The sequence below is a fragment of the Aquarana catesbeiana genome, linkage group LG09 (assembly GCF_042186555.1).
Source record: "Aquarana catesbeiana isolate 2022-GZ linkage group LG09, ASM4218655v1, whole genome shotgun sequence".
NCBI classification, from domain to species: Eukaryota; Metazoa; Chordata; class Amphibia; order Anura; family Ranidae; genus Aquarana; species Aquarana catesbeiana.
Window position 1 is genome coordinate 212,678,921 of NC_133332.1, and position 15,372 is coordinate 212,694,292.

Genomic DNA, 15,372 nt, shown 5'->3' on the forward strand with positions numbered 1-15,372 from the left:
TAAGGCCCTCCTGTGAACTGCCAGTTTAAATATAAATGAGTCTGTCTCTGTCACCCTATTTGAAAGCCCAACTCCAGCTCATCTTTTTTTTTCTATAGAGGGGAAAAATGTAGAACTTCTACCAAATTGTATTTTGATTAAATGATCAATAGAGAGAAAGCCAACATGTTTTGGGGTTTGGACAACAGGGATTATTGTGTATTGTATAATATGTGGCTGGACTCAACTGAAAAGCAACAGTAGTTATATCTAAATATTTGACTACTGGCTCCAGGCTGCACAGACTACCAGTGGCAGAAATGTGTTTAAATAATTTGTTCTGTTTCCTGTATACTTAGATGTGTCTGAAGACCCAACTTCCGCCTACTGATTGGGTTGATTTCTGGTATTTCTGAGTATCCTAAGCTAATCAAAGCAAAATAGCTTGATCAAGTGGGTGGTTTTGACAACGCTTTGATAATAATAGGTGATTGAGCTCTTTTGTTTGAAGCTTTTACTGCTGTCTGTGTCCCCGTTGGGGAGGTTACCCTCATGTCCTATTAGGGTGACACCCTTTCAACCTTGACACAAACATTGTAACTGAGGCATGAAGTAAGGATAGTGACACAGGCTAGAATATATTATTTAAAAAAATAACCCTTCAACACTCTAGCCAAACAAGAAAAAAAAAAAGGTTTTCAGCAGAAGTTTCAGAAGTTTGGACCTCCTTCTGAAAATAATAGTTGCATGTACTTGAGAGTAATATTTTCAGTCACTGAACTGTAACCAAGTATGCAAATGAATTCTAAATTTGATGACTGTGTATTTGTTCCGGGTGAGTGATTCAAAAAGTATTTGTGTCAGAGGCAGCCTGGCAGCTAGCATTTTCAGATGGAAGTTGACAATGGCATATGAGGGTTTATTGCAGATTTTTGTACATCTGTGTTTGATCACTCAACCCATCAGCAAAATGCTGTAAAAAAGGGTTTTCAGTGAGTATTAAGCTCAATTCCAAAGTGCCAATCATTGAGGCAATACATTTCCCGGCTACACCTGGGGTCTGTACTTGCAGCTCCCTCTGCATTGAGCTAGTTTTACCTGCAGCATTGCTTGTAGCTACTGGGTACAAAATGGCACAGCAAGGCTAAAAATGGAAACACAGCATCTGATTGGTTGATATCAGCAATGCAGTTTCTGTAAATCAACCACATTCTGCACAATGCTGCTTACCATTTTTTCTTCTAGAAGTGCCCTTGAATCAGTTTCTCGGAAATCCTGTTAGGATGGATCTTCTCTGACAGCTCCTGTGGTCTCCACAGGTATGATGCTGGGCGGTGGATGCGGGAAGGAGCTGGCGCACTGGATAATTCATGGCCGCCCAGAGAAGGATATGTACGGCTACGACATCAGGTGGGACATGTCATCTCCGCGGGGCTCATGCATCTTACAGGAGAACAATTGTGCAGCAATGCATGATTGCTTAAAAGAATAGCTCTCCTGTTCTTAAAGTGGACCTAGCATCAGACAATTTTTTTTCATGTTATGATCATGTGTGCTTAGTAATGTGTAATTAAAAGACCTTCCATGTATTTATCACCTCTCACGGTGATCACAGTACTCCCACTGACATTGTTTTTATCTGCTGTTCTGTCAGGAAAATGTCATCATCTTGCTTCTGGCATAATCAGGGGTGACCATCTATTCCTCGACTGGGATGGTGGCTCAGTGATGTCACAGTCCTGAAATTCTGGGTGTCTTTTCACTTTTTGGCTGTGATCACAAATATCTGACATAGATCAGCCCCTGCTGCTGCCTCACTTACTATGTTGCCATCTGATCAGTGGGTAAGAGGAGAATGAGGAAATGCTTTCTCCTCTCTGCAGCACAGAAGTTAATCCTAAAGTATAAAAACAAATGGGCTCCAAACCACAAAGTATGAGTCCAGAGTGCCTTTAATTGTTTGTAATAAAGTCACATATAAACAAGCAACACGTTTTAGGGACAACAAAACTTCCCCTTCATCAGGGTTATAAAAAAACATAAATCACAGTAATAGAAATAAAACAAAAAGCTTTTATTGCAATTATACATATGTACCGGATATATAAATAGAGAATATCATTATTACATAAAATGAACTGTTGCATATAATAAACCATATAACCACTACTATTCATATCAACCACACAAAACACTATATTTGCAAATATAGCTTTTTTGTATACCAAATAGCTGTTTTGCAGTGTGTTGTTATTGTTATTCAGTCTCTTTTTATTAGTTTTATAAACATTTTATACAAATACATATACATTCATACACCATACTTTATAGCTATAAATAATGTCCTGTGTCTCTGACAAAAGGCAATAATTTCCTATATCAGGATATGTCTTCCCTCTTTATATTATTCCATCTTTCCTTTGTCACCTACACAGAACTTCATACATTATCTCCTATTCCACTCATCTCCCAACCCTAACCAAAAAAAGATACACCCCATATCTCCATGGGATAGTATGTTCCCTTTCATAAATATTGTATCATGTTTGTCAAGAACCGAAACTCTTCCCATTGTTGCCATATTTTTGGAGTTTGATTTCTTGTATCTTCTTCTCTCCTTATTTGTTCCTCCATAGGTTGTATTTCGTTCATTTCACAAACCCATTCAGCTATTGTAGGACTTTTTGTTTTTCGTCATCTTCAGGCTATTATTGTCCTGGCAGCTGCTGTATGGTGAAGAATATCTGTCCTTATAGCTTTCAATGACCCTGGTATTATGGATAGTATCGCTATATTAACATTAACATTTGGTTGTATCTCAATTCCTGACACCATCCGATATATTTCAAATATCTTATACCAGAAAATACCAGCCATATGGCACTTATACCAGATATGTGTCATTGTTCCTCTTACCTTAAGACATTTTCAACAAATCTCTGTGTTGTCTTTATTTATTTTATTTAAGTCCACTGGACCACCTCATCATGATTTTGGTAGTATATCCATTTTCACTACGTTAATTCTTCCCAACCATGACAGAATAATTTTACTGTATCTTTGGAGCAATTTTATAATTTTTCAAGTTTTTAATATATAATTTAATTCCTGTAAATTATTCAGGTGTCTTGGGATGTATATCCCCAGATACTTAAATGCCTCCTTTTGCTATTTAAAGGGAAAATCCTTCTGAAGAAGTACTTGAACTTTATCTGTTAGTGACACATTCAACATTTCTGATTTGTCATAATTAACTTTAAAATTACTTACTCTTCCAAACCGTATAAATTCCTGTATAAGATTTGGTATTGTTATTATTGGATTAGTGATAGATCGTACGCGTATACTGCCGTTTTATATTCTTTTCCTTTAACATTTATCCCTTGAATACCTCTATTTATCCGTATTGCTGTAGTAAGATGTTCCATCACCATCACATATAACAATGGGGACAAGGGGCATCCTTGTCGGGTGCCATATGACATTTCTACATACTCAGAGAGCATTCCATTTGATCTTATTTTTGCCCTGGGATTGGAATACAATGTCATGATCTTTTGAAGTATCTTAGGTCCAATCCCTAGTTGAGTTAGTTTCTTCCAAATATCGCCATCCCACCCTGTCAAATGCTTTCTCAGCATCTGCCAACAAAAGACATGTTGGGATGGTGGTCTTTTGGGCGTATTCTACCAATGTACACGTTTTTATTATATTATCCCTCCTTTCTCTCCCCATTGTAAAACCATCTCGATCTAAATTTATATGATTAGGTAGAATGGGTGCTAGCCTATTTGTGATAATTTTGGAATATAGAAGTATGTCTACATTTGTAAGGGAGATTGGCCGGTAGTTACCACATAATGTATGGTCCTTTTCTGGTTTAGGAATAAGTTAAATATAAGCTTCTAAACGTTGTGGTGCAAAAGCTTGTGAAGCCGATATGGAGTTAAATGTTTTCCTTAAGATAGGTGTAATTATCTCTTGAAATACTCTATAGAATCTGGGGGTATATACATCCGGGCCTGGGCTTTTGCCCAGGACCAGTGCAGCTATAGCTTGTTGTAGTTCTTCCATTGAGATCTCTTTTTCCAGTTCCTCCACTGTTTCTTTGGGGAGAGTAGGTAACGCTGTGTCTTTAATATATTGGCGTATTTCCTCTAGGTTATTTTCCCTTTCCTTGTTGTGCCTTTATATTATATAGCTTGGAATAGTATGTATGGAATGTTTTAGAGACTTCTATAGGGTTGTATATAATTTACCCTGAAGCTTTCATGATTTTTACAATAGATGTCAAGGGTTGTTGTTGTTTTAATATTTTGGCTAGTATTTTTCCGCTTTTTTCCTATGTTTATAAAACCGGGCTCTTTTTTTTTTTTTTTTTTTTATCCCTTGATCGTAGTGATTGTTCATTAAACAGAGTTTGCAATTCGATACACTTATCATTTAACAATATCTTATCCATTAGGTTAAGATTTTGTTTGTGTACATTTTCTAATCTTGAAATTTCTCCCAATAATTGAGATATTTTATGTTCTTTTTCCCTTTTTAATCTTGCACCATGTTTGATAAACAATCCCCGCAGTACACATTTTAATGTTTCCCATTGTATAGGAATTGAAGTATCATGTATCTCATGAACTTGCAAAAATTCTTTTACTGCTTGTCGAATATCCATTTCACATTTTTTATCTTTACGCAAATTATCATTTAGTCTCCATTACCCTTGTGGTTTCCTATACTCAATTATCTTAGTTCCATATATATCGGAGCATGATCTGACCAAAAAAAATTACCAATATAGGTGGAGGGCGTCATCATCAGACCTGTTTAATAAAAAAAATAGTCTATTCTATGGTATGTATTGTGCATATTTGAGTAATATGAATCATTTTTTCCGTCCGATGTTGAATCCTCCAGATGTCCACCATTTGATATTTTTTCCAGTAGATGCTTACATTCTTTTAATTGGCTATTATTCCTATTTGATCGAATTGCTGTTGTCTGTTTTTGGGTCCATTATACAATTGAAATCTCCTCCGATTATTACCGTTCCCTCTGCTTCGTCCATTGCGTCTATAAAGACCTTTTATTCCATTCTTAACCTCCTCATAATTTGGCAAGTAAAAGTTAATAATTGTAAAAATCCTTCCATATAGTGTTATCTTCAAAATTATGGACGTACCATTTTTACCCTTCCAATTTTGTAGAATTTGATGGGGTAGGTCTCTATGGATCGCAATAGAAACTCCTCGTGATTTGAAATATGGAAATGAGTCATGGATCCATGTTGAGTAATTTTTATTATGTATATTGGGGATGTGATCTGAACGAAATTGTGTTTCTTGAAACAGAATGATACCAATTTTTTGCTTATGAAATTAATTTAAAATTTGTGTTTTTTTAGAGGGAGAGTTAAGGCCTCTGGCATTAAAGGAATGAAATTTCACTGTACCCGGTTATTCGGAGAATTGGATGTATCCAAATCTCCAAATGAAATAGTAACAAATTTCATTGAAATTCATTCAATTTAAATTTGTATATTCATTTTCTAACGAATTCCAAATTTTTGGAACAATTCAAATTCGGATTGGTCAAAAAATGATCGACTGATTCAAATTCTGTGTGAAGAATAGCTGGTTGTTAAGGTGGAGGCTGGGAAGCCAGCCGCCGCATCCATAACAGCCAATGACTCATCAGCTGTCAGCGGGTTCCCCACTGACAGCTGAATGTAAACAAAAGAATGCTGGAAATGAAATATGCAGGAAAAAAAAAACAGCTTAGGGTCCCCCCTCAATCCATACCAGGCCCTTCGAGTCTGGTATGGATTTTAACCAAAAACCCCACACCAAATAAAAAAAAAGCGTGAGGTACACCCAAAATCCATACCAGTCCCTTATCTGAGCAGGCAGCCTGGCAGGCCAGGAAATCGGCTCCCCCCTACTCCTGAACCATATGAGACAACTTGCCCTCAACATGGGGGGGCTTTGCCCCTAGCTATTTAAAAACTGGCAGATGGCGGAACTTCAGACGGTGGGAGCTTTTGTTGGGACCAGATGTTTGTTTTTTTTCTTGGCGGCAGGCGATGTGATTGACAATGGATCTTTACCGGGGACATTTTTTTAAATTTTTGATTTTTTTAATAAAGGAATTGTCAAAACTATGTACCCCATACTCATTCACATGTGAGGGGGGTGGAATCTGGGGGCCCCCTTGTTAAAGGGGACTTCCAGATTCTGATAAGCCCCCTCCTGCCTGCAGACCCCCACAACTACCGGCCAGGGTTGTGGGGAAGAGGCCCTTGTCCTCCTCAACATGGGAACCAGGTGCTTTAGGGAGGGGGTTTAAGAGCGCCCCCCCATCTTCAGGAGGGGTTGATGCTTACTTGCCACCCCTCCATTTTCTGGCTTACCGGGCTGCATGCTCGGATAAGAGTCCGGTATGGATTTTGGGGGGGGGGCCCATTTTGTTTTTTTAATTTTGGCATGAGGTTCCTCTTAAAATCCATACCAGACCGGAAGTGCCTGGTATAGATTGGGGGGGAACCCCATGCTGTTTTTTTTCTGCATTTTTAATTTTGTTTACATTTCAGCTGTCAGTGGAGAAACCCGCTGACAGCTGATGGATCATTGGTTGTTAAAGTCGCGGCAGTCAGCTTCCCAGGCTGCTCCTTAACAACCACCTATTCTTCACACAGAATTTGAATCGATCAATCATTTTTCAACCGATCTGAATTCAAATCATGAAAATTTTGAATTTGTTAGAAAATTTATAAACATAACAAAATTCAACTAAATGAAACGAAACGAATTCCTAAATGAATCAACAAAGCAAAATCAAGAACATAACGAATCTACCTGAAACAAAACAAAACAAAATTTTCAGTTCTGCACATGTCTAGCACACATTTGAATTAGAAAAAAAAAATGGGTGTAGCCATTCCTATTCCTAAGAATGTTATAACTCTGTACTGTTCCTGCATGAGTTGTGCTGCTTACTTGGATGAGATTGGCAAAGAAACAGTTGCTAGGTATGTCAGGTATCAGATACTGGAGAGCCACGTAGTAGTCATGGGCTTTTCAAAAAAGAACACGTTTTTTGAATAAAAATCAACTACTGTAATTCTTGCATTACTTTGCCCCACCCACCACTTTACATTTTGCTGGTCACCTCTGTTGCCACACAGACCCCCTGTGTGGTGTACAGAGCAAAATTGCTAAACTGCTTGTAAATGCAAGTCTTGCTCAGTGCAGCTCACATAAACATCAAGAGAGAAGAATTGCATATAGGCAAGTTTTTAGATGTATTGAGAATTAAAATGTATTGGCACATCTGAGGCTTTACCCCAAGGTCATGCCACTTTCCTTGCTATTATGTTGATTCCATGGCTTCATTACTATTAGTCCCTGAATAAGAACACTAATGCAAATCAGGAAAGTAAGGGAAAAGTTGTTAGGTATTATCTGTAGTGGTATCCCGTAATGATTTCCTTTTATTTTATTTTTTTTCACGTAATACTTTAAAACCCAGAAAAGTTGGATTGAGTTACAGATAATAATTGCATCTGCATGTCAGTTAATTACCCCGGAAATCACACTTATCCTTCGCTACGCACATTTGGCCCCTGATCTCTTCTTTATTGTGCACCCTTTATTAATGCTTTTCTCCAGCGGCTGGACTGTGCTAAGCAATAATCACACAGCACAGTAAAACTTATCATTAAATCTATTTCTGCCCTAGAGAAGCACTGTCTAATTATGCCATAGGCTAATGATGGAGATGAGGGAATTAAATGTGGGAGGTGTAGTCGCTGGATGGATGTCCTTTCCTTATTTGCAATTTTTACTTCTACATAACACAAGACAATGCTCAGGAATTTCTGACAAGGCCAGAATTCAGGAGATGTGACAGTCAGGGTCATCGGTGACCCAGAATGCTTTGTACCACCCTTGAATGCCTTTGTTTGGTCTTTGGAAGTCAGCGAAAGCTACAGTCATAAATAATGATAATTACGAATAATGATACTCTGTAGGAGAAAGCAGTATACTGTATTATACAGCCTGAGTGCACAGACAAAAGATTCACAGACCAATTTAGAATGAATCACACTGAAAGGTTGATTTTATTATTTTTTATGGGTTTATATAAAAGGACAACTGTTAAACTGTAGTTTACTTATGTAATCCTTCAAAAGTCATGACATCACTTTTTTCCAGTTCAGCTGCTGAAACATCTAAATTCTGTCTATAGATTGTGTTTCCATATACCTTCTAAAAGTTTAAATCAAGGTTGCAGTGGGATTACCTGTTCTAAAATCTGATGGAGGTACCAGGCCAAAGTTTAGGGCAGGCATCATCCATGAGGATTGACCAAAAGTCCAAATTTTGTAAATGCGCTTGTGTTATGTGCCAAGTGTATGGAAACATGACTTCTTCTATATTTATGTTCTTTAGGAGATTCCATTACTCATTGACCAATCACAACCGCTGGATGCGAGAACGCAGCCACGAGTCCTACGCTAAAAATTACTCTGTCGTTTTTCCATACGATGAGCCTCTGGCTGGAAGGAATATGAGGAAAGATCCTCTGTATGAGGTAAAGAAGAGAAAGTGCACAAAGAATATATATTGGTTTTGGGCTTGCAATCTTTACTTGCAGAAGGTACCAAATATGTTTTGCTGCAATGGATATTAAAGGGTCAATCCACACAAAACTCATATTTTAGTGTGGTAGATGCTGAAGAGTTAAAGTAATTGCCCCATCAAAATAGTTTTGTTTTGGGAAATGTAGTGAAGGAATACATCCACTGTCATGTTTTAACTGCTGTTTACTTGATTAGAGAGATTTACTGTCCTGGTAAAAATGGTTTCACTGGACAGGAAGTGGGGTAATATCTCCACCTGCAGCATAAACAGAAATTGCTGTCTGTGTTCCTGTTGTACAGTAGTTTTTCCCTCAATTCTTGTCCAGGGAAACCATTGTCACCTTGATTTTATGGGGGGCAGGGGGGGATATCTCTCTAATGGAACCCCACATGGCAGTATAAACTTGTTGGCGACTCTAACGTTTCTTCACTCTATCCAAAACTAAAAAAAAAAATGTTGATGGATGCAAACTCATTGTTGCATTGTGGTTACCGCAACACATGCATTCTGGTGGGTTGTAATGCCATTTTTATTTAACGCCACCCCAATGTATGTAACCAATGCACCTCCAATAACTACTGTGCATTGTAATGTGTTATATCGAAAAAAAAAATTGTACAGGTCTGGTTTGAGGTGTGTTAAATGAATTGGCTACCTTAATGCAACACGCATTACCGCACATCATCACACATGTTAGTGTGCATTTGTTAATGCACCACAATACAGCAGTCATTTCTAAATGGGTTATAGATCACCTGATTAGAGATATTTCTGTGTTGACCATTGGCCATTATAAAGGGCTCCCTACAGCCCTGCTGGATTTTCTATTCTATATGGTGGTGATGCCAGCAAGTGACTCAGCAGATCAGACTCCGACTCTATCACTTTTGAATAAACAAAGTCTGATTAATGAAAAGAAATTTATTGCTTAGTTGTAATAGTTGCAGAAATGTACGTTTATTATGTTTTAATCTATTTCTATACAGTTGTGCAGCTAAGACAAACAATGTCTGGTATCAGCCCCAAAATTTAGAACAACAAAATCCACTAGGGAACTGGAAGAGAAAACAACGGGACTTTGCGTTACCAAAAGAATGTATGGCACATGTATTAAGCATAAAAAACAAGTATTTATTGAAAATTGTTAAAAGTGACCCCTATAGAATACAAATAAGGGGAGATATAAAAAATTGTCAAACACTTTGAGCATAGAAGAAAACTTCATAAAGCATAGTAATGGTCCTGATCGCAGGATTCCAGAGGGCTCTGGAATCTTACAATCAGGACCGTTATTATGCTTTATAAATTTTATAATATATATATATATATATATATATACATATATACAGTGGGGACGGAAAGTATTCAGACCCCCTTAAATTTTTCACTCTTTGTTATATTGCAGCCATTTGCTAAAATCATTTAAGTTCTTTTTTTTACTCATTAATGTACACACAGCACCCCATATTGACAGAAAAACACAAAATTGTTGACATTTTTGCAGATTTATTAAAAAAATAAAAACTGAAATATTACATGGTCCTAAGTATTCAGACCCTTTGCTGTGACACTCATATATTTAACTGTCCGTTTCTTCTGATCATCCTTGAGATGGTTCTACACCTTCATTTGAGTCCAGCTGTGTTTGATTATACTGATTGGACTTGATTAGGAAAGCCATACACCTGTCTATATAAGACCTTACAGCTCACAGTGCATGTGAGAGCAAATGAGAATCATGAGGTCAAAGGAACTGCCTGAAGAGCTCAGAGACAGAATTGTGGCAAGGCACAGATCTGGCCAAGGTTACAAAAAAAATTCTGCTGCACTTAAGGATCCTAAGAGCACAGTGACCTCCATAATCCTTAAATGGAAGACGTTTGGGACAACCAGAACCCTTCCTAGAGCTGGCCGTCTGGCCAAACTGAGCTATTGGGGGAGAAGAGCCTTAGTGAGAGAGGTAAAGAAGAACCCAAAGATCACTGTGGCTGAGCTCCACAGATGCGGTCGGGAGATGGGAGAAAGTTGTAGAAAGTCAACCATCACTGCAGCCCTCCACCAGTCGGGGCTTTATGGCAGAGTGGCCCGACGGAAGCCTCTCCTCAGTGCGAGACACATAAAGGCCTGCATGGAGTTTGCTAAAAAACACCTGAAGGACTCTAAGATGGTGAGAAATAAGATTCTCTGGTCTGATGAGACCAGGATAAAACTTTTTGGCCTTAATTCTAAGCGGTATGTGTGGAGAAAACCAGGCACTGCTCATCACCTGTCCAATACAGTTCCAACAGTGAAGCATGGTGGTGGCAGCATCTTGCTGTGGGGGGGTGTTTTTCAGCTGCAGGGAATGGACGACTGGTTGCAATCAAGGGAAAGATGAATGCGGCCAAGTACAGGGATATCCTGGACGAAAACCTTCTCCAGAGTGCTCAGGACCTCAGACTGGGCCAAAGGTTTATCTTCCAACAAGACAATGACCCTAAGCACACAGCTAAAATAAGGAAGGAGTGGCTTCACAGCTATCACTGGCTGTTCTTGAATGGCCCAGCCAGAGATTTTAGCAAATGGCTGCAATATAACAAAGAGTGAAAAATGTAAGGGGGTCTGAATACTTTCCGTCCCCACTGTATATATATATATATATATATATATATATATATATATATATATGTGTGTGTGTGTGTGTGTGTGTGTGTGTGTGTGTAGATAGATATATATAGATATATATATATATATATATATATATATATATATATATATATATATATCTATATATATTGTGACGATCCGGGGTGATTAGGTTCAAGTGATGCATGCAGTTTTCCAGAAATGTGCCACTCCAGACTGCCTTTTTAGGGCATGGCAGCCCACTTTTATTTACAGGTAATGAAAAAGTTCAAACAAACAGTAATCTTCCCTCGCAGGGGGTTCCACCATCACTGTATAAACAAACTATAGCCTCCTGGCTTACTCACTGTCAGCTTCGTGCTGTTTTGGTCACGGGCCACATCTGCCTTCTACAGATGTGGGCACACAGGCTGCCACCTGCAGTCTTAGGTCCCTTTCACACTGGGGCGGGGGTGGCGTCGGCTTACAATAGCGGCGCTTTACCGTCGGTATTCGGTAAAGCCCCACTAGCGGCCGAGAAAGGGTTAAAAACCACCGCAAAGCGCCTCTGCAGAGGCGCTTTGCCGGCGCTATAGCCGCGCTGTCCCATTGATTTCAAAGGACAGGAGCGGTGTATACACCGCTCCTTCACCGCTCCAAAGATGCTGCTAGCAGGACTTTTTTTCCCGTCCTGCTAGCGCACCACTCCAGTGTGAAAGCCCTTGGAGCTTTCACACTGGAGAGACAGAGGCGGCTGTTTCGGGACGGTTTGCAGTCGCTATTATTAGCGCAATAGCGCCTGCAAACCGCCCCAGTGTGAAAGGGGCCTTAAACTCCGAGACGTACTGTCTCTTTCTCCTGGAGCTGTCTCCTACTGGGACCCTCCCAACCTCCTAGGCCAGACTTCCTGTCTGCCGGGCGGAGCTGTCTCCAAGTCTGAGCACTGACCCCTATTCCTGGGATGTTTATGAACCCAGCCCACAGGTGTGCAATTAGTATTCCTGCCAAAATCAGGCATACACTGCTCATATGCACCTGTGACACGGGATCGCATCTCCACATAATAAATATATATATATATATATATATATATATATATATATATATATATATATATATATATATATATATATATATATATATATATATAGGGAGAGAGATATATATATTTATATTATAATATATATATCATATATATATCATATATTATATATCTCAATTTTATATAACTCCCCTTATTTGTATTCTATAGGGGTCACTTTCAACAATTTTCAATAAATACTTGTTTTTTATGCTTAAAGTGTTTGTTAATCCATATTAGAGAAGTCTATGCCAGCCCCTCTATTAGAGCCTGGCATAGCACACTGTACCTGTCTTTTTTAAAAATGAGGCTTGTAAAAACTTGTTTAGAGCTTTCTTCAGGCCAGTCACATTACTTGCGGCCGCTGTACAGCTCCGATGGAAGGCTTCTGCAGGAGGGGCCGAGATCTCCCTCTGACGTCAGCTGGGAAAATCACACTTCTCCTGGGTAGGGATGAGCTTCGAGTTCGAGTCAAACTCATGTTCGACTCGAACATCGGCTGTTCGCCAGTTCACCAAACAGTAAACAATTTGGGGTGTTCGCAGCAAATTCGAAAGGCGCGGAACACCCTTTAAAAGTCTATGGGAGAAATCAAAAGTGCTAAAGGCTTATATGCATTTTAAAAGGCTTATATGCATGGTATTGTCATAAAAAGTGTTTGGGGACCTGGGTCCTGCCCCAGGGGACATGGATCAATGCAAAAAAAAGTTTTAAAAACGGCTGTTTTTTCAGGAGCAGTGATTTTTTTAATAATGCTTAAAGTGAAATAATAAAAGTGTAATATTCCTTTAAATTTTGTACCTGGGGGGTGTCTATAGTATGCCTGTAAAGGGGCGCATGTTTCCCGTGTTTAGAACAGTCTGACAGCAAAATTACATTTGAAAGGAAAAAAAGTCATTTAAAACTACTCGCGGCTATTAACCACTTCAGCCCCGGACCATTTGGCTGCCTGAAGACCAGAGGACTTTTTCCAATTTGGCACTGCGTCGCTTTAACTGCTAATTGCGCGGTCATGCAATGCTATACCCAAACGAAATTTGTGTCCTTTTCTTCCCACAAACAGAGCTTTCTTTTGATGGTATTTGATCACCTCTGCGGTTTTTATTTTTTGCGCTATAAACGGAAAAAGACCGAAAATTTTGAAAAAAAATGATAGTTTCTACTTCTTGTTATAAAAAAAATCCAATAAACTCAATTTTGCTCATACATTTAGGCCAAAATGTATTCTGCCACATGTCTTTGGTAAAAAAAATGTCAATAAGTGTATATTTATTGGTTTGCGCAAAAGTTATAGCGTCTACAAACTAGGGTACATTTTCTGGAATTTACACAGCCTTTAATTTATGACTGCCTATGTCATTTCTTGAGGTGCTAAAATGGCAGGGCAGTACAAAACCCCCACAAATGACCCCATTTTGGAAAGTAGACACCCCAAGGAAATTGCTGAGAGGCATGTTGAGCCCATTGAATATTAATTTTTTTTGTCCCAAGTGATTGAATAATGACAAAAAAAAAAAAATTACAAAAAGTTGTCACTAAATGATATATTGCTCACACAGGCCATGGGCATATGTGGAATTGCACCCCAAAATATATTCAGCTGCTTGTCCTGAGTACGGGGATACCACATGTGTGGGACTTTTTGGGAGCCTAGCCGCGTACGGGGCCCCAAAAACCAATCACTGCCTTTAGGATTTCTAAGGGCGTAAATTTTTGATGTTACTCCTCACTACCTATCACAGTTCTGAAGGCCATAAAATGTCCAGATGGCATAAAACCCCACCAAATGACCCCATTTTGGAAAGTAGACACCCCAAGCTATTTGCTTTGAGGCATGATGAGTCCATGGAATATTTTATATTTTGACACAAAATGCGGGAAAGTGACACATTTTTTTTTTTTTGCACAAAGTTGTCACTAAATGATATATTGCTCACACAGGCCATGGGCATATGTGGAATTGCACCCCAAAATACATTTAGCGGCTTCTCCTGAGTATGGGGATACCACATGTGTGGGACTTTTTAGGAGCCTAGCCGCGTACGGGGCCCGAAAACCAATCACCGCCTTCAGGATTTCTAAGGGTGTACATTTTTGATTTCACTCTTCATTGCCTATCACAGTTTTGGAGGCCATGGAATGCCCAGGTGGCACAAACCCCCTGCCCCAAATGACCCCATTTTGGAAAGTAGACACCTCAAGCTATTTGCTGAGAGGCATGGTGAGTATTTTGCAGCTCTCATTTGTTTTTGAAAATGAAGAAAGACAAGAAAAAAAATTTTTTTTTTCTTTTTTCAATTTTCAAAACTTTGTGACAAAAAGTGAGGTCTGCAAAATACTCACTATACCGCTCAGCAAATAGCTTGGCGTGTCTACTTTCCAAAATGGGGTAATTTGGGGGGGTTTTGTGCCACCTGGGCATTCCATGGCCTCCGAAACTGTGATAGGCAGTGAAGAGTGAAATCAAAAATTTACACCCTTAGAAAGCCTGAAGGCGGTGCTTGGTTTTCGGGGTCCCGTACGAGGCTAGACTCCAAAAAAGTCTCACACATGTGGTATCCCCGTACTCAGGAGAAGCAACAAAATGTATTTTGGGGTGTAATTTCACATATTCCCATGGCATGTTTGAGCAATATATCATTTAGTGACAACTTTGTGCAAAAAAAAAAAAAAATTTGTCTCTTTCCCGCAACTTGTGTCACAATATAAAATATTCCATGGACTCAACATGCCTCTCAGCAAATAGCTTGGGGTGTCTACTTTCCAAAATGGGGTCATTTGGGGGGGGGTTTGAACTGTCCTGGCATTTTATGAACAACATTTAGAAGCTTATGTCACACATCACCCACTCTTCTAACCACTTGAAGACAAAGCCCTTTCTGACACTTTTTGTTTACATGAAAAAATTATTTTTTTTTGCAAGAAAATTACTTTGAACCCCCAAACATTATATATTTTTTTAAAGCAAATGCCCAACAGATTAAAATGGTGGGTGTTTCATTTTTTTTTTTCACACAGTATTTGCGCAGCGATTTTTAAACGCATTTTTTTGGGAAAAAACACACT

General features: G+C 38.9%; 1 protein-coding gene across 3 annotated transcripts in view; it reads left to right on the forward strand.

The window, feature by feature from the left end:
• SARDH (sarcosine dehydrogenase) overlaps nucleotides 1–15,372 on the forward strand; it is a 217,418-nt gene that overhangs the window by 78,931 nt on the left and 123,115 nt on the right. For all 3 annotated transcript variants that reach the window (XM_073599664.1, XM_073599665.1, XM_073599666.1), the window contains exons 10-11: nucleotides 1,299–1,389; nucleotides 8,430–8,571. In XM_073599664.1, the coding sequence (XP_073455765.1) occupies nucleotides 1,299–1,389; nucleotides 8,430–8,571 (233 nt within the window). The remainder of the gene's footprint in view (nucleotides 1–1,298; nucleotides 1,390–8,429; nucleotides 8,572–15,372) is intronic.